We start from the raw sequence: 25,448 nt of genomic DNA on the forward strand, positions 1-25,448 counted from the left end.
CTGTGTGATTAACCACCATACGAAAAAGCTTGCTGCACAGTTTTCTAGTATTTCTATTAATATGGGTATTTCACATGGCCGTTTATCAGCACAATCCTTTTTTTTTTTCACTGCTGCACTTGAAAAACACTAGTGGAATCTTGAAGTCTTGCATTTATTTATTTTTCTTATACAAAATGCTACCTTGAGGTCTCAGTGCCAGGGGTAAACAACACCACACACTCACAGACACTCTGCACCCTACGAACCTGAATTAGTATGTAAACAATTTCACAGCCTGAGGAAATCCAGCCAAACAATTTGCTAATTTTCAGCTGTGCTGCTTATACATACTGTGAATAATGCTCTTTAATGATGCTATCAACACAATTTGCTTGTGTTGTTTTATTTTTGGCATTTCTAGGGGCACATGTCTGTTTTGACTCCTCACCACCAAACAATTTGAATTGTAATGTTGCAGCTCTTTTTCTTTCTTTTTTTAAACATATTCTAACGGCTCTCTAACCAACAGGTCAGGGGCCAGCAAGAGGAAGGAGCATTTATATGGTGGCAATGGCAGACTGGATGTGTTATTGTTTAATTAGTCAGCAGCTCTTGTAGTAGAGACATTTAATTGAGTATACTGAGTAAAGAAAATATGTCCATCACCCAAAAACATAACATGGCAAGTGGCCCTTTACAAAATGGACTCATTAGTTTTAAATCCATTAAATATTTTTTTTATATACTGTTTTTTCCTCTCCCAGTTCACTGAGACACACAGTCCGAGTATAAGGTAAAGAGTTTTAATAAAAAAATGAATTAATGCATTATAATTTCCTTTCAATGCAAATGTATGTGTTTATTACAAGATAATTACTTTACTTTTTTATACAGCTATGGATTATTAAACCCCACTAAGCCAAGCTCTTAAGGTTTTTGGTTTCGTTTTTTTTTTTTTTTTTTTTACAAACAGTTGCTTCTGACTCAGCTGTGGTTTTCATTAGCAAATTAAGAGATGTGCTCGAACACTTTTCCATCACTATTTATTGTCTTGATTGCAGCGCTTGCTGTTTACAAGATTTGGTTGAACATACAGCCTACAGGTAAGGATGTGAGAGGCATGGTGCACACTAGAGCATAGGAGTGACTAAACTACCAACTGGTTTTCACAGTCGCTGTCAGTATCTGTTGCATAGTATCAACACTGTACCATAATTGGACATCAGAAATGGTTAATCTATCTTTGATCATTTATTATACTGCAATTAGTAATGGGTGCTTGAAACATGTATACAAGTGGATTGTGCCGCAAATATGGGATTAAAGGGTTACTGAACAGGCTATAGTTTATAACAAAGCACGTTACTTTGCTGCCTGTTGTGTTGTTTTCCATATTCCTGCAATGTTGTACTGATATGATATTTTATTTTAGATAAACTACCATTATTCAAATAATAAATTATTCTATATGTAATAAATCAATATAGATGCCACAAAAATGCAAAGATTCAAAATGAAAAGATGTATGACTATGACGATACAGTTTCATTTGTACAATATTCGTGGCAATTAAAATGATCTTGGCCTCCCAGCTAAGATCCTAGAAAGATCAAAGAAAATGAATCAGGACACAAGTTATGAGGCAGTTATTTTGCTCAGAAAAGTGCAGCATGTTTTGGATGATGAGGCCATAAAGGACAAGGTCCTGGGTATTAAGAGATAATAAGGTATTAACGAGAGACATTTTAGTACCTTATATTCATTCCCAGTATTTACTGTATTCTTAATAATTAAATACTACCATAAAACAGTGGTGGAGACAGCTACAGAATGGCCCATTTTCCTGAATACAACTCCCTGCACTTCAGTCACATTTACTTAGATGAGCTAATAACTAAAGGGTCCGTTACAAAGTGACCAGGGACATATTGCACAGTAATTCTGTAGTTGGCCATTCTTTTCCCGTGCCAATACAGTTCAATAACTACAGGGTGCATACAGTGTATAACAACATTTTAGTCAAGTGCTGTTTATATTGTGATTTTGACCTCAAGTCCTTCGGCATGGCCAAAGAAAGCTGTTGCTATCCAAACTTCACAGAATCATTTCATTGCAGCATAACATGATTTGAAAGTAAAGGCTGGGATTGATTCCACATAGTCGTATAATATGTATTTAACACGTTATATCTAGGTTAGTTGTGCTTTACTGCTCTGTCATTTACCTTGCATACCTGCATTTCACAATGCTTTCACAAGGCTTTTATAATGAATTAATATCCTTTCCTTTGTATACCCCTGTTATAAGGTACTGTATAACGGGCAACTCTTGATGAGAGATTGAAGCCAACAGCAGCTTTAAATGTCCCTGACTTGTCACTATTGCATAGATCATAAAGTTTAATCACATGTTAATTATACAGACCAGCATAAACCCCGTAGTCAAAAACATAATTTAATTGAGCAATTTAAATAGGAATTGCCTTTCTAATTTTTCCAACTCTTCACTTATTTTACTGTCTCCCCACAAACTCGTAATTTGATGGTTTATGTTAATCCTTCTGTCTCCAACAGAAATGTTTAGTTAACTTGTGGTGGAATCTCTTTGTGTAGCTCTGCTGGCAAAATACAATTCCATTAAGGTTTGTAATTAAGGCTGCTCAAAACAGGCTTTCGATTTTTAACTCTCTCAGACAAGAGCTTGAGATAAGATGGTTTGTTTTTCTAACACTGATAGCTAGTTTTCTTCTTCAGATTCAAATCATTGCCTCTGCTAATTCAGAACTCAGCTCATGTACAGCAACTTGGGACGTGTTATTATGGGATAAGCACTACATTGTACATGCAATTTGTTTTAGTCTCTGTTGTTGATTGATCCATGAAGGATCTATATAGCTATGTTGATCATTGCTTCCTTCAGAATTACAGATTAGTAACATAGCAAACTATGCTTTTGACCTTGACTTTGGAGAGAATAAAGTATTGTTAAAAGCTTACTATACTATATTAAATCTGGTATACTAGTTATTATTGACCAGTAGGCAAACCTGTCACCTATCTGGAAGGTATGATTTGCTGCTGTGCCTGACTCAGTGGGGCTGGGATATCCTAGGAAAACCAAGTTGGATGTCAGTCATATCAAACACGGGTCACAGGTCAGGCAGATTGTAGCAGTCATTCAGATTTGTTCAAAAAAACTCCAACGTAACCAGATTGCTATAATTCCCTGTGACAAGGAAACCAAATTCAGAGTTATCAATGGATTAAAAGAAACTGGATGGGAGGATGCAGATCATGCAACCGTCAAAGTGACGTTTATTACATATAGAATGGCAGACGTCTTGCAGTCCATTATGGATGATATCAAAAATGGTATGTATAGTCATTCAGAAACCAGGAGCTACATTTTAACAGTTTAATAATGAATGATACAAGACACCTGTCATTAACTAGATATAACATAACAAGTTATTGCTGTGAACAAGAATATGAAATATTTAGGGCATTTGTAGAAATGAAACACCAAATGTCAGATGCCCTTATTATAGTACTTTGTATTATGAAAGAAAAGGCATATTCCACATTGTCAGAGTTAGTTGCTTTACAATCCCATTATTATTGAAGTTGTTTGGTTTTGTTTTTACTGAACTTCTGCTGGTCTGTGATTGTGAAAGAGTCCACAGGTTTTGTTTTACTATTTTATTTTTTTTAGCCATGCATATGCTTTTCTGCATTTTTATCACGAGTCTGTTTACTTCAGAATTAGTTTTACTAAAACAGTATCCAAGGTAACCTGTATTAAATGCATGCTCAAGACAGATAAATTATAGATAGATATATTTACTGTAATATTGCTGTCCTTGGGCTCTATGTACTAATATTACTTACATGTTCATAAATATTGCGGAACTACAGAACATGCAGTAGGCTATCCACAAGTAAATACATTTTGGTGCATCTCAGTTAATTTCTAGCACTCAATTAATTACTGAGAAGATTTCAGTTTGTGTTTAATTAAATAACTCTGCAATGATTTGTTTCCGTGTTTCCCTTCCATTATTAATGGGAAGTTTAAAATAAAGCACCTTGAAATATAAAAGAGGCCAAAAAAAAAAAAATGCATTTATTGCCAGTGTTATTTAATATAGACTATCAATAAATATATATTTTTTGTTTAGTTTAGTTTTGTTTGATATTTTGAAGTAACTGAAAGCTAGTACATGTTTAAAAAGGAAGTTCCACATACAAACAGCTAGCTGAAACAAGAAAAAATTATAACACATCAAGGATAAGCGCTAAACTTCGATATTATAATGGATCATGCATACGAAAGTAGTTTGAAACGAACAGTCGTAACTAAACGGCCGCAGTAGGGATGAAACTAAGTTACAGGAGTGAAAATAACTTTAATACAATGCGGGCAGGTCTACGAATTCCCAAAAACCTACGAAAAGTAAAGATACGAAAGAAAAATCAATGATCCATAGAGCCCCTTGTGTACAAGTGCATTCTTTGATGTTGATAGTGGATTAGTCTGATTGTCAGGAGGCTAAAGACATAAGGGTTTTTTGTAGTGTTCATGGGAGTTCAATGAGAATACAGAAAGGTGCAATTTAGTATTGTTGGTGTTTTGTTGTGATTGCTGGGCTAGCAATTGAAGCTGTCACAATACTTATTTTTTTCATTCAACCCCCCCCTTTCCCTCCTGATAAATTATGATTAACATGCTTAATGTTTTTTTGTTGTTTTTTTTTTAGAACACTTTTTCATTAAAACAGAAAGTTTCACTAATCACAGTCTAATTACACAGCAATTATATCCCTCTATTCCAACTGAATTCAGAATATTTGCAAGAGAGGGTACATACGGGTTGATTAAAATTATACATGAGATCATTTGAATGAGAAAATGTTATAAAGTTTAATACTGTGTCTATTCTCGAATGAACCACATTTTTAATCACTCTAATTCTGTTTAATTAAATTCATGCATAAATTGGTCCAGACTGGAGTAGTTTTTTTTTTTTCTTTTTTCTTTATAAAGGGTAAAATAAATTGGGTTTTACAAAGAGTTGCATCTCACCCACAGAGGACTGGACAGAATCAGTAACTACACAACACTGCCCGTTACACAAAGCAGGGATTTTACTTTCCATTCCCCTGCTGCAAAGCAGAGGATGACGTGCCAGAGAACTAATTATGGTGATATCGTACAGAAGAGCTGAGAAGAGAATATTTTAATCTACTGTAGAGTAACAAAGATTATTCAATCAGTATTACTTTACCTGTTCATCATCTCTTATTCTCTTAATTAAAAAGTGATCCCTTGCTAGGGAGTTAAAGGAATGCTTGTGAACACAGTATGAAAATACTTGGGGAAGGGAAGTATAACGACCAAACATGGAACTGCTACCTGAAGAAGATTGTCTGACACTATCTCACCTGAGACAGGAGGCTATCACTTCAAACCCGAGGTGTCAGTAAAAGGTAGTAGTAGTTGACCCCTGAGAGTATGATACTTCTTCATTATTGCCTGGTACACCTGCCATACACAGCTGTGGCCAAAAGGTTTGCATCACCCTAAACAATGAACTAATTTTGCTTCATAAAGCCGAATGAAACCTGTTGAATAATGTTGTTAACATATTGAATTACATACGCTTTGTAGTTTTCTATACACTTCAGGAAAAACTGCCAACAATTAAAAAATGTGACATTTTGAAATCTAACATGAAACATTGTACTGTACTGCTGTTATGGCTTCTGGATATGAATAAGGTTTGGACCATATAGCCGTCGCTTGCCTCTGTACTTTAACCTCCACCCACTTTACAACTCTTCTTTTTCATTGTGCTTCTGGCTTATGTCCTTCGCATTTATTTTAAAATGATTAAAATACTATACTACTTGATGTTAAATAAAATGTCTCAATTATGTTCATATAGTTTTATAGTTTTTATTATGTCTCAATCCTACCATTTTAGGTGATGCAAAACATTTGGCCATAGCTCTACAACCACTGAGCTGACTGCTCTTATTCACAAAATGTACTCAACTATTTATACGGATTGATATTCCTAATCTGCTAGACAACTGAGCAGTAGATCCAGTGAAGCCAATGCAGGGAATAACAGTTAAAGCAAATTGCAGAATTAGTATACGTTTATGAGAAAGTAACATCAGATTTAAAAAAGGGAATTTTTTTAAAAGATGTTTGCAATCATTCTAGATGATTCTTAATTCAATAACTGAATTATTATTATTATTATTATTATTATTATTATTATTATTATATTTATTATTATTATTATTATTATTTTATTATTTTAGTAATTTCTGTGTTAAGGTTTCTTTAGATTTCAAGAACTGATCTTTTGTTTGAATTGTATGCCATAGTCATATTAAACTAAGACTATTTCAGCCAAAGTGTTTTATAAAAGTAGTAGCCAGCGCCATATACTGTACATCTGTAAAGAAAAGAATCATAATTGCATTCCTGAAATTCTTCTTTATCTGGGCTTCTGTGTTTAAGGCAAGCAACAAGAACAGAGGAGTAGCAAAAGAACAATGCAGAATCAATAAAAAAAAAAAAACTACAATATCTGAAAATTATCATTTGAAGCTACATAAACTTGAACAAAGGGAGTAATGAACAGAGCAACCAAAATTCAAAATCCCACAAGCAAAAGAAACGTGTATTAGGCAGCCATCCATTCCACATGTAGAGGGCAAGGTGTTTTATTAAAAACAGTGAATATGCACAAGACCAAACGTGGTCATGATCACATCAGAAACAGCACTGTCGGTCTGAAACATTCAGCACATTAATAATGGGGTACGTCTGTTAGCCTCTATAGATCCCATCAGGCAGAACAAAGTGCTGCTCTATCTACTGCAGTATTACAGTCACAGCACAGAGAGGTAGTATAGAGGGTATGGTGGTTGTGTGTTAAATGTAAAACGTTTTGACACATCACGGCCTGTCATATTGTTTACTTTATCAATGTCCATTTTGGGACTTGGTAAATCAATCCCTTTTGTTGTCCAGAGTTACTGTCTTCTGAAGCACGCTCAGACCTGTTCTTCTTGAGCATCTTCTCATTTCCATCTTCAAGGTTGTACCATCTTTGCAGTATAAACGGGTATCCTCAGTTCCTTTATTTAATCATGTAATATCACTGAGAATAATTGCAGTGGTGGCCTGGGCATCAAATCATCAGTTAAAGGACACATATGACACAATAATTAGCAAGTAATAATGTGGTAACTATAATGTAATTGCTATGTTAGTACTCCATTATAATGGTGCAATTACAACTTCATAATTGATGTTGTAGATACTGTAGGGATGACAATCTTTTAGCTCTAGACTACTCAATCCATGCATGCTGCCTGAAACATATCATTGTGTGATAATAGATATGTTCCTTATAATTTAATAATTTATATAAAGGAAAGAGTAAAAGCAAATAAGTAAGAACCAGCGCTGTCAGTCTGAAAGTAAATGATAAATGACTTTTCATACTTGCAATCCCTATTCTTGCAAAACTATCTGCTGGAACTGGTATACAGTGCATTAATATTTAATGTTTTGTGCTTCTGTGCCACATTACTGAATTCCTGGTATGTCTGGGTTTTCAAAAATGTATTAATGCAATATCATCTTTTTATTTTTAGACTGGGTGCCGCAGCTGAAAATGTTATCAAATGTGTGGCAAATGCTGTAGCAAGCTTATAAAACATCAACCCTTCAATCTAGCCTTTTCAGCTTTCTTTGGTTTTTTAGTTACACTAAAAACCAATGTGAGCTCAAGCAGATTGAAGGGCACAGAAATTAAATGTCTTTCTCCAGGGGACTGTGAATGCCAGAGCTGCTAAGGCATCATCAGGACTGACTAACAAAACAACAAATTAACCATCTGGTGGCTTGATGGCTCGACTTTTGCCATCGACGAGGTAAGAGATTACAGAGTTATGTGACGTCAAAGCCAGCACAGACAGATTAACAGCTATTTTCAGTTCTTATGAGGTGCTGATGTGTATTGTGCTTTGAATAATTGAGCATGAAGCACACATTCACAGACCGGGGATAAAAAACATGGCAAACAATGGCAAAGCAAACTATATGTTAATACACAGTTAAACTGAAAAATAATCACATTTTCCATGTGTATGAAGCACTGTTAAATACATTTCTAAATGCAGTAGAGGGGGGGAGGTTATGGAGCTGTGCAGATTAAACTGGGAAGTCTTTCATCCTACATTCCCTTCTTAGAGGGCATGGTGTTATCTGAACGCAATGAATATGCACTAGGCCAGGCTTGGTCATGATCACATCAACAGCACTGTCAGCCTGAAACATTCTGCACATTAATGCCAGGGCACATCTGTCACCCTCAATAGATCAGGCAGTGCTCCCAAAGTGCTGCCATATCTGTTATTATACTTACAGCACTGTTTGATAGTCTAGAGAGGAGTGTAGCTGTGCAATAAATGTAACATGTTTTTAATATAGACCCGCATTACATGGTGTATTTTCTACCTTAATTCACACGTCTTACCTGTGATTCATGCAACCATTCACAAAGCAGTTACAGACATTGCCCCCCTTCAGTGCAGAATGGTCCACAAAACCTGTAAATTCCTGCAACACTAAGACCAGACACCAAAGTTCGGAATATATTGAAAATGAATGGGTTAAACAATAAATGACATAATCTGTTACAAAGCATTAGCGGAATAATGCACTGAATCACAGGGCTGCCCTATTTGAGGTTTAAAATGTACATTTAAATATTGTATTATCTATAGTACAATAATGTGTTCAATAGATAATTGGTTGGAACAGAGACCTGGGTTGGAAGGGCCAACTTTGGCCACCACTGGTGTCTAATGATGCTTTATTTCTTGTGTTTTTATGTTGTCCTAGCTTGTTATGTCTCACACATTATGTAAACTTACTATTGCTTTTAACAATCTGTATGGACCAGCACAGCTATCAAGACAGGGACATTGCAGCCAGTACTCTGCTTTACCAGTAGATAGCAGTGTTAACCTAGCCATTGTCCTCTACACATTCATTGATTATATTGTGCATGTGAGTTACAACTGTAAAAGTTGAGAGCAACCATGATAAAAATGTTTATTAAAAAAAAGTAAAAAAAATAAAACATTTATAGTACCAACTTCAATGTTTCTTAAGTCACCACTGAGTTTTTAAGTACCATTCTTTGTCAGAGAAACGACAAACATATACACAATGGTATTTTACCAGCTCACAGACCTTTTTAACAGATGTACAGCCTCTCACTTGATGTACACACTAGGTAAAAAAAAAATAAGAAGGTTTCTTCCTGTATGTTTCGAAACAAACCATTTTCCTGTGCTTTGCTGGGTATTTTTTATTTATTTATTTATTTTGTAAACTGCAGTAGAAAATAATGTAGTCTTTCTGTACTCTAGCTCCTGTCATGATGCTTAGCACATCATAGAACAGGCTCACAAAATCGTTAAGAACGACTTTCATCTTTATACTTCAAAAGAAGAAACGCAGTTTGAAAATCCATTACCACACGTCAATTGTAAACCAAAATATGACAACTATGACAATCAAAACTGCAACTACCGAGCAAAAAACTGTTGATTAATGTTAGAGTTCTGTTACAGCTGTTACAGAACAAGAAAACGAACACGCTGTCAACCAGTGAAATGAGAAAAAAAAAGTGCATCAAACAAAAATAGGGAAATGCACGAATGCTATTATTGCTAACTAAAATAAAGTATAAAACACAAACCAAAAATAATGGACACCTGCATTTATTTTAGCACAGAATGGGATAAGAACCCCTCTCGCTCAGGCAATTTGCAATCTTATTCAAACAGGTATGTCCTAGTTCTGCATTGCCATTGAACCACTTAGACGAGGGTACAGAAGGAGGGATTGGAATCCATAAACAGTATACTACACAGAAACACTGTGCATGAGAAAGTGATCCACGCAGCTATTTGTCTTGACGTAGTGATAGGTAGCATCTCCCTTGTATTTTTCTATGTCAAAGCTCTGCTATTGAAAACGCGCGCCATACCTGCAAAACATACCTCCATACCTAATGTGACAACTGTGGAAATGATTCAGTCTTAAAAACATAATCAAGTGTTATCATTTGGAGTTGTGTGGCCCTGTGCAGTGCCATAGTCAAACAAAGTACCTAATTAAAAATACTGATGAATACTAAATATTTGAATATACATGTTTTAAAATAATCCATGAGTGTAACAAGTTAATACTGTATTTTTAAATGCAGCTCTGCAAACTCAACATATTGGCACCATTCACTTTTTCTTTATTATAACACAAGTCTTTCACAGACCTGTTTATTTCCTGTGTACCAGTGACTATACACCAACATTAACACACAACATACAACACAAAATACACACAGGGGCGTGCACTTTGCCACAACATAACATGAGCGATGGGTCAGCAGAGTAATAGAAAAGGACATCACATCATCACACACATTTCCTTAAGGAATTAGAAGCAACTCGCAATAGGAGGATAACTGTTTATGAAGACCGGTAATGGAGCCATGGTCTGGTGATACTATGTTTATTATCACCTGGGCAGCTTCAGCCTCAGGTTTAGAAGGACACAAAATTTTAATGAGCTGAGCCAGGTTATTGAACACTTGGTTGTATTTAAAAATAGCTGCCAAAGGATGTAAGCAAGTTAACAGTGTTACACAAGAGCTGGTTGTATTGACAACAAATGCAGTATCCTGTGTTGTATGTATGAGTGTGACATTCTTTTCAACGATCGTTTTTGATTTTTGTTCCCCAGGGATTGCAACTTGTGCTTTGAGTGCTGTGCCTTTAAGAATATCAATTCCTTGTTCTGGTGGGGATCATGCAAGATTAGTGGGGAGAAGAAGAGTTCGGTGTAGAGGGACAATGTATGACTTACTGCTCCGCTCCTCATCCACCTTAGCACTGTGGCTACTGCATGCTCCAACTTGTATGTATACCAATGGAGGGAAACAGAGTTATGTGTAACTCCTAAGCTACGATAAAGGTAACTAAGAAATGGATTCCCTTAAAACCCTGGGTCAGTGTGTTTGTTGTATCGCTTCCACTGACGAACTCCCCTTTGATGAACAGACGAACCTCTCCTTGAGAGGATATATCATACTATATATATATAATATATATATATATATATATATATATATATATATATATATATATATATATATATATATAGGTCTGGACCATTGGTAGTAACCAAGCATATACTGGGCATATTACATTTTTCATATTTATATTTTCTATTATTAAATTGTGTCTCGTTTCTTCCATTTATTGACTTCTTTGGTGGCTTATTTTTGCATAATACAAAATCTAAAACAGCTGGTATTGCACTAAAACTGCTGGCACTGACAATGCTTCAGTGTATGCAAAAGTATACACAGCTATTGTAAACAGGAAGGAATTGGGGAAAATGATTGTAAATTGCCAAAATGTTAGCAGGATTCACTTAATGTATTCTTACATCCTTTGCCCAGACTGAGTAGATTTGAGTCTTTTCCTGACTCGCCCACTGCTTAATGAATGCTGAACTTAATTAACATTAATTTAACAAGAGGCTTTATGTGTGAATATCTGCAGCTCCCTATTGAGCTCTAATGCCTCGTTTCCATGGACAGCCAACTGGAGTTGACTCAAGTACACTCGAATTAGCTTGAATTCTCCCAGAACTCGAGTTGCTGGACAACTCGAGTTGATGAAAAAGGTGACGTTTCCATGCTTTTCCGAGTTACCTCAGCTTTCACGTGAGCTGGGCAGGAAATACTACCGATTTTCCTCAGAAATACTTTAGAGTTAAAGATCAAGACATGAATTTGTTGCAGACAGTATTGCAGTCAAATTGTCAGTGATTTAGAAGATGAATCCGTCTAGATATTCTTTCACATTTGTTTCATGCAATACAGTAGACAAAATGCTTGATTGTTATTGTCAATAAGTTGAATGATGACTGTTAGTGAAGACAGTACCCATCGTGTGCAGGTATCACAAAGAGTTACTGTAAATGAGATACTGTTTCAACAGACAGATTTCATTAAGTAAACATTTATTTGTATGTTTTTGGAATTCAAAATTTAAATGCAAAACTGTGTTGCATTTTTCTTTGTGAACATGCCAATTGAAAAGTGGCACGACAAAGCAGACCAGATCATTCGGAGCCAACTCGAATAATTCAAAAACATGGAAATGGAGGTGTGGGGCACAACTCAGGCACATACCTGGGTTATGTGGCTTGCGGACAGCAGTGTAGAGTAGTGGTTATGGCTCTGGACTCTTGATCAGAGGCTAGTGGGTTTAATCTCAGGTGGGGGATACTGCTGCTGTATTTTACCTAGATTGCTCCAGTAAAAACCCAACTCTATAGATGGGTAATTGTATGTAAAAAATAATGTGATATCTTGTAAGTCACCCTGGATAAGTGTGCCTGCTAAGAAATTAATAATAATGGAAATGTGGTATTAGTGAGTGTTTTGCTCATACATTTTGGATACTGTAGTATTTCATATACCAGCTGCAACAGGATGCTATTTGTTTTTAAATATATTTTGTAATGATGTTTTGCACTGGTCCTCGTATCATTTCTAATACATCTTCAGTTTTATAGTAAAAAATCTTACACTTGCTTCAATACCAGACTAACTACTTTCTTATAAAGGTGGTGTTGTTTTTCTTCTTTTTCCCATTACATGTGCTGTAATTGGTTTTAATTATGCAGATTGTTTTTATACCTTGTGTGTGGGAGTAGACTTTCATACATATTTTCTCATCAATGCTGCTTCCCTGAAGTCACCTCAACACTCTATATAATTTCATTCCAAGGATCTCTTTTACACAATGATTAAAATACAATCACTTGCCCTAATGTAAATCTAAAGAAGTAGTACAATAGATAATAGAATTTAGACTGTTTTCTGTATATTACAAGACCACCTATCCAGAGTACTATAGCAGGATTAGCTAATGCCTCCCTTAACTGCGCAGTTATGGAGTCAAATTAAACCTAAATCTAATCTCATCACATTCAGCTGGTGTTAATCTTTGTCCTTGGCACTGACCATGACAAGATTAATTCTGTCTCTGACTTTCAACTTACCTGTTGTGTGCGAGGCAACCAGTAAGCAATCAAGAAACAGAAAGAGTAGGAGTGCTGGGTGAAAGAAAGAACTGTGGGAGAGAGTGGGTGTCCGAGAAAGTGAGAGAGACAAGAGAGACAGAGAGATAGAGGGGGGAAGAAAACAGCAGAGAGGAGAACAAGAGAAACAAGTGTGTGGGGGGTTGTGACAGAGGCAGAATGATTCTTGATAATAAATCTCCCTCCTGACCTGTGAGGGCTCTGTGTAAAGGGAACAGAGTGCCATGGACTGGATGGCCAGACAATTCATTCCCAGGGTTCGACAGAAGTCGGCTATCTAGAAAAGGGGCAGAGCTACGGTACACAATCATTGACCGGGAAGGGAAAAGATGAGGCAGCCACAGATTAGAAGAGTGGTTGCACTCGTTAACCAAGGGGTCATGATTGACATACCAAAAGGGGACGTAGCAAAGTAATCTGTTTCTTTGTATGGTTAATGCTGAACAGGAAGGAAAACCCGTATTGTTATTGTGAGTGTTTTAACACAATCCGGAGCTGTCGCCAAAGGCCAGCACTTACCCGTTCAACACTGCACTTTTGTTCACGGTTAACTGTATTTGCACCATGAGGACTATAGCATTCACTGTGGACTTGTGACTGTGTTTGTGTTACGTGTGGGTGTTAAAGATTGTGACTATTATTTTGGGACCAACCCGTGGATTAAAACGGAGCAATACACAGTACTGTATTCCCTGTTGTCATTATTATTTACTGTCTTTTGTCATTAGACCATTGGAATATAAAAATAAAATACCATTGCACCTGGATTATCGTTGTCTGTCTGTTTATTGATCACCGCAATACTCCTGCACCTGCGCACTGTTAACCACTTTGCCACAGGGGTGTTTGTATGTGTCTTAATCATGGGTAGTGAGTCATAAGAGCCCCCCAAAATAAACTGTACTAGTTTTTCTGCCAGTTCTTAACAAGATACATGAATTGGGAATATTAGTAGGACCGAGAGAGAGAGAGAGAGAGAGAGAGAGAGAGAGAGAGAGAGAGAGAGAGAGAGAGAGAGAGAGAATGAAAGGGTAAATGAGGATACCAAGCTGCAGTTACAAAAGAAAGATTTGTTGAAGACACCACAGGTGTCTTCTTTAGAGCTCTTTGTCAGAAGAAAGGAAGAAAATAAGATCTTTCTGTAATTACACCAATTACGAAAGCGGTAATTATGCGCATCTATGCCTTTTTCGTATTGCATGCTGATATTGAAGTTTAACAAAGCATTAGCATTAAACTGACTAATTGTTGGACTATGAACCAGTCCCCCCCTCAACATGCTGCCTGCAGTAGCTAGAAACACATTAGCTATTTGAACAAATGTGGCATTTTTTACATTCACTTGGGGCAGAGTGTTGCAGGGGGGCAGGTTAATAGTGCACAAGATATTGAAACTGCATGAGTATTCTAAACTGCAGAGGTAACAGAGAATTATACATGTGAATAAGTGAATCTTATCAACAAGAATAATGCATTAGGTAAGATAACTCTATTGCCCTTCCCATAGTAATAAGTAATAAGTATTAAGTCAAAATAAAATTAAGCAATCTTTATAAAGATTAACTACCAGCTTTAAGGAGGATCAATATACTGTATATATTTCTATATATATTTTCAGACATATAACTTTTTTCCTCCATGCAGCCAGCTGCTTGGGGATTTGAGCTTCAAAATTGATTCCAGTGCTGACATGGCAGTCTTAAAAGGCCTGCTCAATGTACCCAGGCAAAATACTCTGATAATTGGTACAATTTATATAAATGGGCAACAGCGGACTAAGCCTTTTGGCAATCAGATCTGACAGGCGTAATGTGTGTTAAAATCTTCTCCAGTATATTGAACATGTGTCAGTTGACCAAGATTGTTATTTTCACTGTAAATGTCTTTAGTCCATTTATACTCAGAGGAAAGCAAAGCTTTATATTGTGCTCTGCAACTAGAAAATCACACTGGTAGGGCCAAGCAGTCTGTTATTACCAGTGAGTTTTGTGTTGTGTGCCGTGCACGATGTCAGCTCCAGAATCAAAAGCCATTAGAAATTAATTGTGTTGCTGTCTGGGAAATGAGTACTGCTTTTTTTTGTTCTTCAAGATGATGATTGAATTTCTCAGTCAATTCTTTTAAGGACTTATTTATTGTCTCTGTAAGGGACCTGCAGTGGTGATATTAAACAGTAGTTACTATATATACAGCTATGGTCAAAAGTTTAGCATCACTTAGAGATTTAGTATTGAGACATAATAAAAACAATTAAAACTATATAAACATAATTTAGATATTTTACTTACATCCTGTAATCAAAAAAACCTCAAAAAAGATGATGGCAAAAGTCTACCGGAAGCCATACTGTAGAACAGTATTTCATGTTTGATTTTTCAATTTTTCAAAGTTCTCATGAAGTATTGGAAAAGTACAAATCGGTCTGCAATTTAATATGTTAACGTAACATTATTGAGTGGGTTTCATTCGACTTTATGAAGAAAAATGGGTTAATTCTACAGGGTGATGCAAAACTGTTGGCCATAGCTGTCTATATTTAAAACATAGGCTAGATCAGCCAAGGGGTGTTTCCAAAGGTACGACTAGTAAACAGGATACTTTAGTGTGCTGGGAATACACAGCTGAATGACTGAATGATTGTAAACAGGTTAGGGAAGGATTTAATTAATGTCTATTTTTTAGGTATCTTTTTGTTTTAACCCATTTATTTTAATTTCTTTTGATTGTTTTGCCTGTGTTGGATAGTAATGCTGAGCTAGAACACGACTAGTAAACAGGATACTTTAGTGTGCTGGGAATACACAGCTGAATGACTGAATGATTGTAAACAGGTTAGGGAAGGATTTAATTAATGTCTATTTTTTAGGTATCTTTTTGTTTTAACCCATTTATTTTAATTTCTTTTGATTGTTTTGCCTGTGTTGGATAGTAATGCTGAGCTAGAACACAAATTGTTTATTCAGAATTTGTTATAGTTTTTTTTTTTTCAAGCATCCACAATTTATTTATTTATTCTTTCTCTTTCTCTAATTTATTTTTCTCTTAATCCTAAACTACTATGATTAAATAGACTCTTGCCTCAAGACTGAGGCGAGAAAAAACAAAGTTTTTTTTAAATGTTTACCATTTTTCAAACTCCATTGATGTCACAAATCATTGTATACAGAAGATAATATGACATGATAATATGTATAATGTATGTGCATCAAAGAGCCAACTTTCCAACATTTCTGTATGTTTAACATACCTATTTATAGCATTTCTGATGCAATTAGTCCAAAGAACATTCAAAATATCTAAAAGTATTTCAGATATATAATGCATTGTATAATTTCTATGTCCTTGATATATGTCAGTCATGTAATCTATCTAATGTATCATGATTGTGGGGTTGCAGAAACTCTATCCCAGAATGCAATCTCCATACCTCGTTACCATGAGCACAATTAATAACTTGAGTTACCAAAGTAAAATTTGCACAGTAGGGAGTTATAAAAAGCACCTGCCTCCATAGTCTCAAAAAAGCATAGCATTTCATTTAAGTGCCATTAATTATATTATAATTACTTTTGAGCTCAAGAACTCTTGTACCTTGAAAAGTCGGGTTTACATTTAAATCTTACATTTAAATTTAAAACTAAAATAGGTATTTGACTCCAATGTAAAATTACATATCTTGATTGAAGTTTTAATAATTAAATCAAATAATTATTATTAACAATGTAATTAAGTCAATATGACACTTAATAAATAACAAAGGTTTCTTAAAGAGGAAAATTGAATTGGAATTGGGCTGCAAAAGTTTTGCATCATCCTATAGAATGAATTACTTTTGCTTCATAAAGTTGAATGAAACCTGCAGACTAATGTTATGGTAACATATCGAAATACTTACCACTTTGTAGTTTTCCATATGCTTAATGAAAAACTTACAAAAATTAAAAAATGTGACCTTTTTAAATATAACATGACATACTCTACTACTACTATGGCTCCTGGTAGACTTTTGCAATATCATTTTGTGGCTTATTTAATTACGTGATGTTAAATACAAAAGCTAAATTAAGTTCATATAGTTTATTTTTATTTTATTTATTATGTTCTCTTTTACTTAGATCTTTCAAAATGATTACATTCTTCAATGTCTTTTTTCCATGTCAGCAAAGCATTACTGTGAACTTGTGAATTTAGTACATGTCTTAGGAGGATGTTATAGTATAAAGGAATCACTTGCTTGCTATCTGATTCATGCCTAACTGTGTTCAGTGGTATGTGTGTGTCAGGTGTTCAACAATGTGTGGATCTGTGGAGTTGGAGAGGCAAATATATTGTAGTTTAGCTTTGCAGGTGGAATGTCGTGATCGGCATACACACAGTCCGAAGACTCAATACAACACATATCCATTTACAAAACAGACACAGAACTGCCTTTTCTTGAGACCTTTTAAAATAGAATTTAAAAAAAAAACATAAATAACAAACCCCCACGGATATATTGTATTCAATATTCTGAGCAATGTCAATAATACTTTGGCAGCACACATTGGGACAAGCCTTGGTTGGTCTTTAAGTCTAATTGGGTAACTCATTTGCATGAGCATCATAATTTCATTGGTTCAATTCAGTCCCAGGCAGGAGGTTTAACATTTACTTTAGCTTCATATTTTACTCTTGGTTTTTATTTGTCTGTGTGTGTGTGTGATATCATGATGGAAGCTGAAACAGTTTGCATCTTTTCAGTAGAAACAGTAGATGAGTTTTTTTGTTTGTATTATTTTTAAGCAAGGATCATGGATTTAGTAAAAAAAAAAATAATAATAATAATAACACTGTTACTGTACTTTAGTGGCATTCATTTCTTCCAATTTAATTTTGTAAATCAGATTTTATTGTTTATTTTCAACAAACCTCTTCAAGACTTCTACTCCCGTCCACCCTCCCTCCCTGTAAACTTGGCTTCAGATTACCTGAAGAATGAAGTTTAAAAGTTGCTCTGTCCAACAGAGGCAGAGCAGTTTTTGTAGCGCAGTGAGCAAGTGCCTGTCAGAGCAGCCAGCCCAGCACTCAGCATGGACACTAACTGTCAATCCAACAGCCAGCAGACTCTCTGGAAAGACGTGAGTTTTCTTGTTATTCATCTAAATAGATTTTGCTCAAATGTTAAAGTAGAAAGTGTGCTTGAAAACCTGGTCAAATTGGCAACTGAAAAATCTTAGTTGAAATATAAAAAAAAAGAAGAAAATAAATGAATTTGCAATGTGTGTAAATATTTATATTGTATATATATTTATATATTATATATTTCAAGATGTGTGGAAAAAAGTTTAGTTTTTCCACAGAATAAAGGACACAATTATTTAGAAAAAATGAAAATAAGTCTAGCTATGTTTTATATACTCTGTGTGTGTGTGTGTGTGTGTGTGTGTGTGTGTGTACATAAATACAGTACACCAAATATTTTGTATTTAATCCCTTTTTACTGTAATTTTACATTTTAAAAATGTTTTTTGTTTTGTGATGACACAAGTAAGATATTCAGCGTATGAACAGATAAACTAGCTCTGGGAATGTAATTATCCCCTTTGAAGGACACCTTCCACCCATGCAGTTTCTCCAGTAACATTAGTGGTTTGGTTTTTCACAGTGTGCATCATAAATGCAATTTAGAGACACAAAATGTACACTGTTTTGTGAGATTGCAAACAGAAATCAACTCACAGAGGGCTACAATATCAGTTTGCTTCCTTTGTAAAGCAGGTCTTTTTTCAATAAGGCATGACAGAACGTTATTTTCCATAGTTTATTCACAGAGGAGCACTCAAAAGAGAACTGCTCAGCCAGTCACTGGCTAGTGAAAATGACTTCACCAAGTAATTCGTTCTCCAGATTAAGTGGCCAGGAGGGTCATTCTAACAAGGCTTTTTTTGCATCTATTAAAGTGATCTGAACAGTTGTAGATCAACCACCATCCTGTAATTTTAAAAAATGGTTTTCATGCAGACTTCGAAACATCTGGATTCATATGTAGTTAATGAGTACCCACCAAGGTTTTACAATCTTATTAACACAAGCTATACTCACTGGCCCCACTTTTCTTTTGTCAAAGGTTCTTTGGGTTTTTTTTTTCTATTTCAAACTTCAGTTTGGAATACACTATGTTTTTGCATCAATTTGTTTTTCTTATGGAATAAATGTATAAAATATGAAGAAAAAAAAATCCAGAATGTGAATTGCAGCCCCTCTGTGCACATCTAAATTGTCTCTATGTCTTTTTATTTTTTAACTGTTGCAAAAAAAAAAAAAAAAAAAAAAATCAAGCTATAGTCAAATCTTTGTGGCTCAGGCCCCTTACTGTTTTCCTTATTAATATGTTGCTTGAGTGAACCTGTGATTGGGTATTACTACAAGCAATGGGAACCTGGGAGTCTATAATTGCTCAATAGAAATGAATGATTAATGAACAGTTCAGTTTCTAGTTGTGTTAGCTTATTTGTTCCTTACTGAGACAGGGTTGAAAACTTCAGTCAGAGAATGACTGAGGACAGAGATTACAGCAACAATTATTGTAATTCAGTTTTTACTTTTGAATTACCACAGCAACTCCAGTGATTTCAGTAGATGGCATTCGTGATATAGTGGTTACTTATCAGATCTCCCAAAGCTGCCATGGTCAGCAATTGAGAAGAAGACTTCTAGGAACATAGAGGGCTCTATTTAGAAGCACATTGAAGGCAGACTTTCTGGAATAAAACACCTTTAACATTAGAAACCCAACAATAATGGAGTGACAAATAGAAACAGTTTAATTATAGAAGGTTCTCTGTAGTTTTATACCGTTAAAAAGTATTTTATTGAACCTGCTTTTGCACTTGATTCAAAATGGGATGCAACTCTATTCATTGTTTGCATTTTACTGTGTTGTAATTATGTGAATGCTCTCTATGTGAATGTGGCTGATATGTTCCCTAATATGAGTATTAATCATACAATTATACAAGTACATTACGCCACTAGTAATTGTAAAACAAATATTTTCTTTGCACTGAACAGAATAAAATATAATGAGGGGTAACATGTATACTAGCAGGGAATGTTAATTAAATTATATTATCAAATAATGGCTATTATTTTAATGATTTTGGAAAAAAAAATATTGCAAGGCTGTTTTAAGCTTTAAAGTACAATTTTAAAGCCCAACATACACTTGCAACTTTCAGCTAGATGGGTCATGCTACAAAAGTTGAAAAAAGCCTTCTATGTTACTATTTGGCAACCTTTTTTTTTTTAATCCTGACACTGTGATGCAATGGGATTTGAAATTTAATAAAATATTTTGCTTAGTTGGCGGTTATTTTTTGTAAATAAATAAACTTGTTTCATGACAACCATCATTGTACTGGCCTGTACGTTACATACAGCAACTCTGAAGTTATCAGAAAGCAATGTTTTACCAAGTTTTAGGTAAATGTATCCAAACCCTACGGTTTTCTTTGCAGAGTTGCTGAAAATGTCTTCAAGAAATTGCATAAGTAATATAAAGAAAAAGCTGAGAAACACAAATGTCCAATCATGCAAGAAACAAAGGGACAGATTTTAACTCAATAGATAGGGTTAGCAATAATGAGACACAATCAGCTTCAGAGTTCTATCAACACCCTGAATTACATTTAGAGCGGTTTAGTTCTAGTTTCTTAAATGATCAGGTACAGTATTTTTCTTCTGTCCAGAACTGGTTATAAACTAAAGACTGGAGTAAACGCTTTGAAAACCAGACCCAAAGTCATGTAGACAACCTTTTTAGCTCTTTCCTTCATCAAGCTAGACAGGGTAGAAATGGAACACAGTAGCAATATCATCTGTCATTTGGCAGTTGCAATCATAGTATAAATTCCTACTCATCAGAAATCTGTCCCGCAGTCAAATTTCCAGAGGCTATTCAGCTGGAATGCAGGGATAATCACACTTGTTTGCCAGGATTTAGTAGTTGATTTCTCGACTTCTGTATTCCATCCAGCTTCTTTATGCTTGGCAACTTGACATTCCCCCTTGTGTTTTATGAGCTGGGTGCCTCCCTCATTTAGAACTGCCAAAATTCCTTGATGCCAGATGCTAGATTAACTCACAATGGCCTTCAATTACTCAGAGATATAATTTAAAAAAAAAAGCCCTTAGTTTTGTTAGAGCCAATGTGTTGCCTGGCCTGCAAGTAAACACGTACTCTGCTGCCTGGTCCAAATTGAAACAAAACACAAAGAGAACACACACTCCAAAGGAGATCCACAAGTAAGTACAGTTACAACTCATAAACACGTCCTTTATTCAGTCTATAAGATAAATATAAACTTAACAGCATACAATATGTGGGCATATCCTATATATCCTACTCTCCAGACCACATTGAGTAGTGCATATCTCACAGAGCTGGAGTATCGGTATTTTAAAAGGTTATAACTAATTGTGGATTTTTAGATTGCTGATTGGGTGTTATTCTTTATTTTAAAAGGTTGAAACTGCAAAGGAAAAGCAGACTAAATACTGCAGGTTCCAGCTGGGGGCGCTGATCGGGGTTCTTGTGATTCTTTCCCTGGTTCTCAGTATATTCAGTGTGAGGCACTTCTGGACCCAAAGCACTGGCAAGGTAAGGGAACCAAGCTAACCATGCACGCCTGAACAGTGTTATAGCAGCAGCTCCTGGCTCCCAGTAGTGTCTGAACTGTCCAGTGCCATTACAGTTACTGGTGCTTTCACATTGGTACCTGTCTCAAAGATGTGCATAGATTGGCAAGACCATATTAAATGTGGCTACCATAAGCAAACATATTTCAATTACAGTTACTATCACACTAATCAGTTAAGTAACATTTAATTTGCTCTCTCTCTCTCTCTCTCTCTCTCTCTCTCTCTCTCTCTCTCTCTCTCTCTCTCTCTGGCATGTTATACACTGCTGTACTTTCAATTTATATTACTAGCACACATTGCTACCAGTGTCTAATTATTGTAATTCATCATCTATTTAACATTAACATGTTTTTTTTTAGTACACTGCAGGACTAAACAGAATTGAGAACAATGTCATTAACTGTTAGTGAACACATATATTACTAATACAGTAAACAATTACAACAGAATTGTTTAGGTTTATTTGCCAATCAACAGATGCATATCAGTCTAGACTTTTTGAAGTGAAACATGAATGGGGCCTGGGAGCCCATATCTACTGTATTAAACACGCTGATAAAGAATGTATCATTTATACTTTGTGGAAAGGGGGCACTGAGAGTTCTAAGGCTGTTTGATGCTTATATTTATGGAATACTCAAGTAGCTGCATTTGCTTGCCAAGGGAATGCTTACATGCAGCCAGCCTTTGTAAACACAAACTGAAGCCGCTAGGTATGAGGTGATGCTGCTCTATTATTTCATTTAAGCAACCCTTATAGTCTACGGTTCCTCCTCTCTGTGCAGTTTCAATGGATACTGTAAGCCCAGTGGCAACAGTTATGGAACTTTATTAACACAACCAAGATGTGCTGTGCTTGCACTGAACCACTGGCACATACATGTTGTCTGATTCAATTGGCATGCTGCTGTCATCCAGGACTGTAGTAACCACACAGCTATAATCATTTAGCAATACCATTGCATGGTTTGGGGTATAGAGCTCTATAGAGCTCTGGCTATAGTATTCTGATATATATATATATATATATATATATATATATATATATATATATATATATATATATATATATATATATATATATATATAATAAAGGAGAGACATTTTTATTTTATTTTCAAGTAAAATAATTCAAGCTCTCTGAAGTATGCATAATTTTGTTCTTTTGTGCAATTGGGGTTAATTAAAGGCTGGCGCAAATCATTTGTTCATCAATGAGATTTTCTGAGATGTATGCTTCTGAACAAAATCTTGAAAACATCATTAAATTTGGAGTGACATTATAAAAAAAAAAAAAAGAACAAAAAAGCCAATTAACCCTATGCACAGTTCTGACATCACATTTACACCAGCTCTGAAAAGGATCATCCAACAAATACATATACTTTAACAGATTAATTTGTGTGAAGTTCTCAAAGTAAGAAGGTAGTGGATGGACACTTGTAACTTGTGACTTGGAAAACAATTCCAGTCTGTAACATGAGAGACTGAAATCTTGTTAACTCAGTAATGTATAGTGCTGTGATGGATGTGCATCGGTAAGTAACACTGCTATCTCAGTGGTACTGGTATTTCAAAATACCACTGTGGTACCATTTTACATAAGAAAGTTAAAATAAGAAAACACTCCTATAATTTACTAAAATATGTCTTGCAGTATGCTATAGGAAACTATAGTGTTTTTAAATGGAACCCTAATACTTTTATTTTATGTGGGAGGTCACCCGTTATCTTCAAAGGCTCAAGTAATGCCAGTGGTTTTGTTTATGAATTAAAGCTTCTGTCAGAGTTTTATTAGAGTTGGTACCAACTTAAGCACATTCAAGAGACATCTCCAAGACAGTGAGATGAATGGGCTTTCCCAGGTGGCAAGGACAGATTTACTGTTGATAGTGAGGTCAGAGTATCGATAGGCGTTTAAGCATGCCTTAGGCACTGAAAAATAAACAATATCCTTTTTAATCATTTTTCTCCACCCTTAAGATGAATAATTGACTTGACAGCAAGTGTGTTAGTTATGTCTATTTAGTTAAATAAGCTTAATTAAATTAGAAAGTCTTTTGCTGCTGCATCGAAATATTCAGAGAAGCCCGTTTTCTCATTTACTATTTGATTTGTCAGGTCCTATTTTATTAGAATTTTCTGAGCTGAGGCTCGTGGCAATTGTTGTCTTTGTTCCAAGTGATTTGCACTAGTCGTCAGTTAATTCCAGCTGTGAGTTAAACTCTTGGAATTCCACATCCATTTAAATATAAACTGGAACAAAAACTCAGATCTAGAAATAAAAAAAATTCTTGGACTGATCTGTGTATTTCTTCAGTTATCTAATTTTAATTAAAATGCTAATTATGGCCACACGTGTCCCATAAGAAAAGGCTAGCCATGGTAAATGTATAAGTTTATGTGTGAAGTGCATGTTGTAAATACTACTAAAAAGTAATTGCAGTGCACCTACAGTATGTATAGTTCATGTATTTATATTTGGTGGTGCATCCACATTTGTGTTGTTCTATTTAGGGGGATAAATGGCACACACTTTGCACTGAAGGAAAGTTTTTGGAAATCTGTGTTTAATAGTAAAGTCACTGATCAAGGATCAAAGGATGCCTTTGTACTGGGAGGTATTGGGGTCCCCACAAGGACAAGGTGTTTTCTTTCTGTTAAACGTTCATTTAGATTGGCAGTAGTCCCTGTCTTGTCACCAGCATTAATAATCTTGAAGTGCTTATAATTTCCACTTTCATAAAGCTCTCTCATACCTATGTGGCAAATTTAAATAAAGGGGCATAACACTAATAATTCTCTTCAGTCGGCTAATAAACAGGTTTTCTGACCAGAACGATCCCTTCAGGTTTCAATAATAAATCACCCTGGGCTTGCAAGGCTTGTCCAATGGGAGACTAATTTAAAAAATCGGTCGCCGCGCATATCTGGAAATTCACATTGAAAAATCACTTTTGTAACACAAGCTTCCTTGACCTTATTAGTCAAGACTGATTAATGGAGAAAGTACGTAAGTCCCAGTGCTTGCCAGAGAGCCTATTTTCAAAGCAGATTGACTTTCTGACCTGTATTTGCAACTGTTTCTGCTATTAGGGTTTATATTTGAAGTATCCTTTATGAATATTTTAAATAAATGGCTACATGTTTTATGCAGCATGTGAGAATGTAGGCCTTTTCTTTAATCTTAATGTCTTGTCTAAATTTGAAATGCTCTTGTTCTTGCCGTCATAATGCCTTCCAAACCCTCTTAAATTATTCTCCATCTGAAAGGTTTAGCTCCTGGCAAACCCATTTAAAATCAATACATCAATACTGCTGGAGGCTGTCTGACTCCCCCTCCCATCACACAATAGCAGCAGGGTGGGTGAACTAATTTCCTGTGTCTCACTTTGGAAAGGCTATTTGTTCAGTGAATAGTATTTCAATATGACATGGGACTCACTTGAGAACCACATTTAATTATTAAGAAACATGTTCTTCCAGGACCCAAGGAAGATTAAGAGTTTACCATCATTTTTGCAGGCTGTGTGAATGTGATCTCGTGTATGGTTGCCGCATAGGTCTCCATTCGCT

The 25,448-nt window shown here is 35.4% G+C and overlaps 1 protein-coding gene across 1 annotated transcript in view; it reads left to right on the plus strand.

The window, feature by feature from the left end:
* The first annotated feature begins 18,222 nt into the window (after nucleotides 1-18,222).
* LOC121295265 (tenomodulin-like) overlaps nucleotides 18,223-25,448 on the plus strand; it is a 41,165-nt gene continuing 33,939 nt past the window's right edge. Inside the window, exons 1-2 of the mRNA XM_041219711.1 lie at nucleotides 18,223-18,310; nucleotides 21,697-21,831. Coding sequence (XP_041075645.1) covers nucleotides 18,263-18,310; nucleotides 21,697-21,831 — 183 coding nt within the window. The 5' untranslated portion in view covers nucleotides 18,223-18,262. The remainder of the gene's footprint in view (nucleotides 18,311-21,696; nucleotides 21,832-25,448) is intronic.

This window comes from Polyodon spathula, chromosome 20 (genome assembly GCF_017654505.1).
Source record: "Polyodon spathula isolate WHYD16114869_AA chromosome 20, ASM1765450v1, whole genome shotgun sequence".
Lineage (NCBI taxonomy): Eukaryota > Metazoa > Chordata > Actinopteri > Acipenseriformes > Polyodontidae > Polyodon > Polyodon spathula.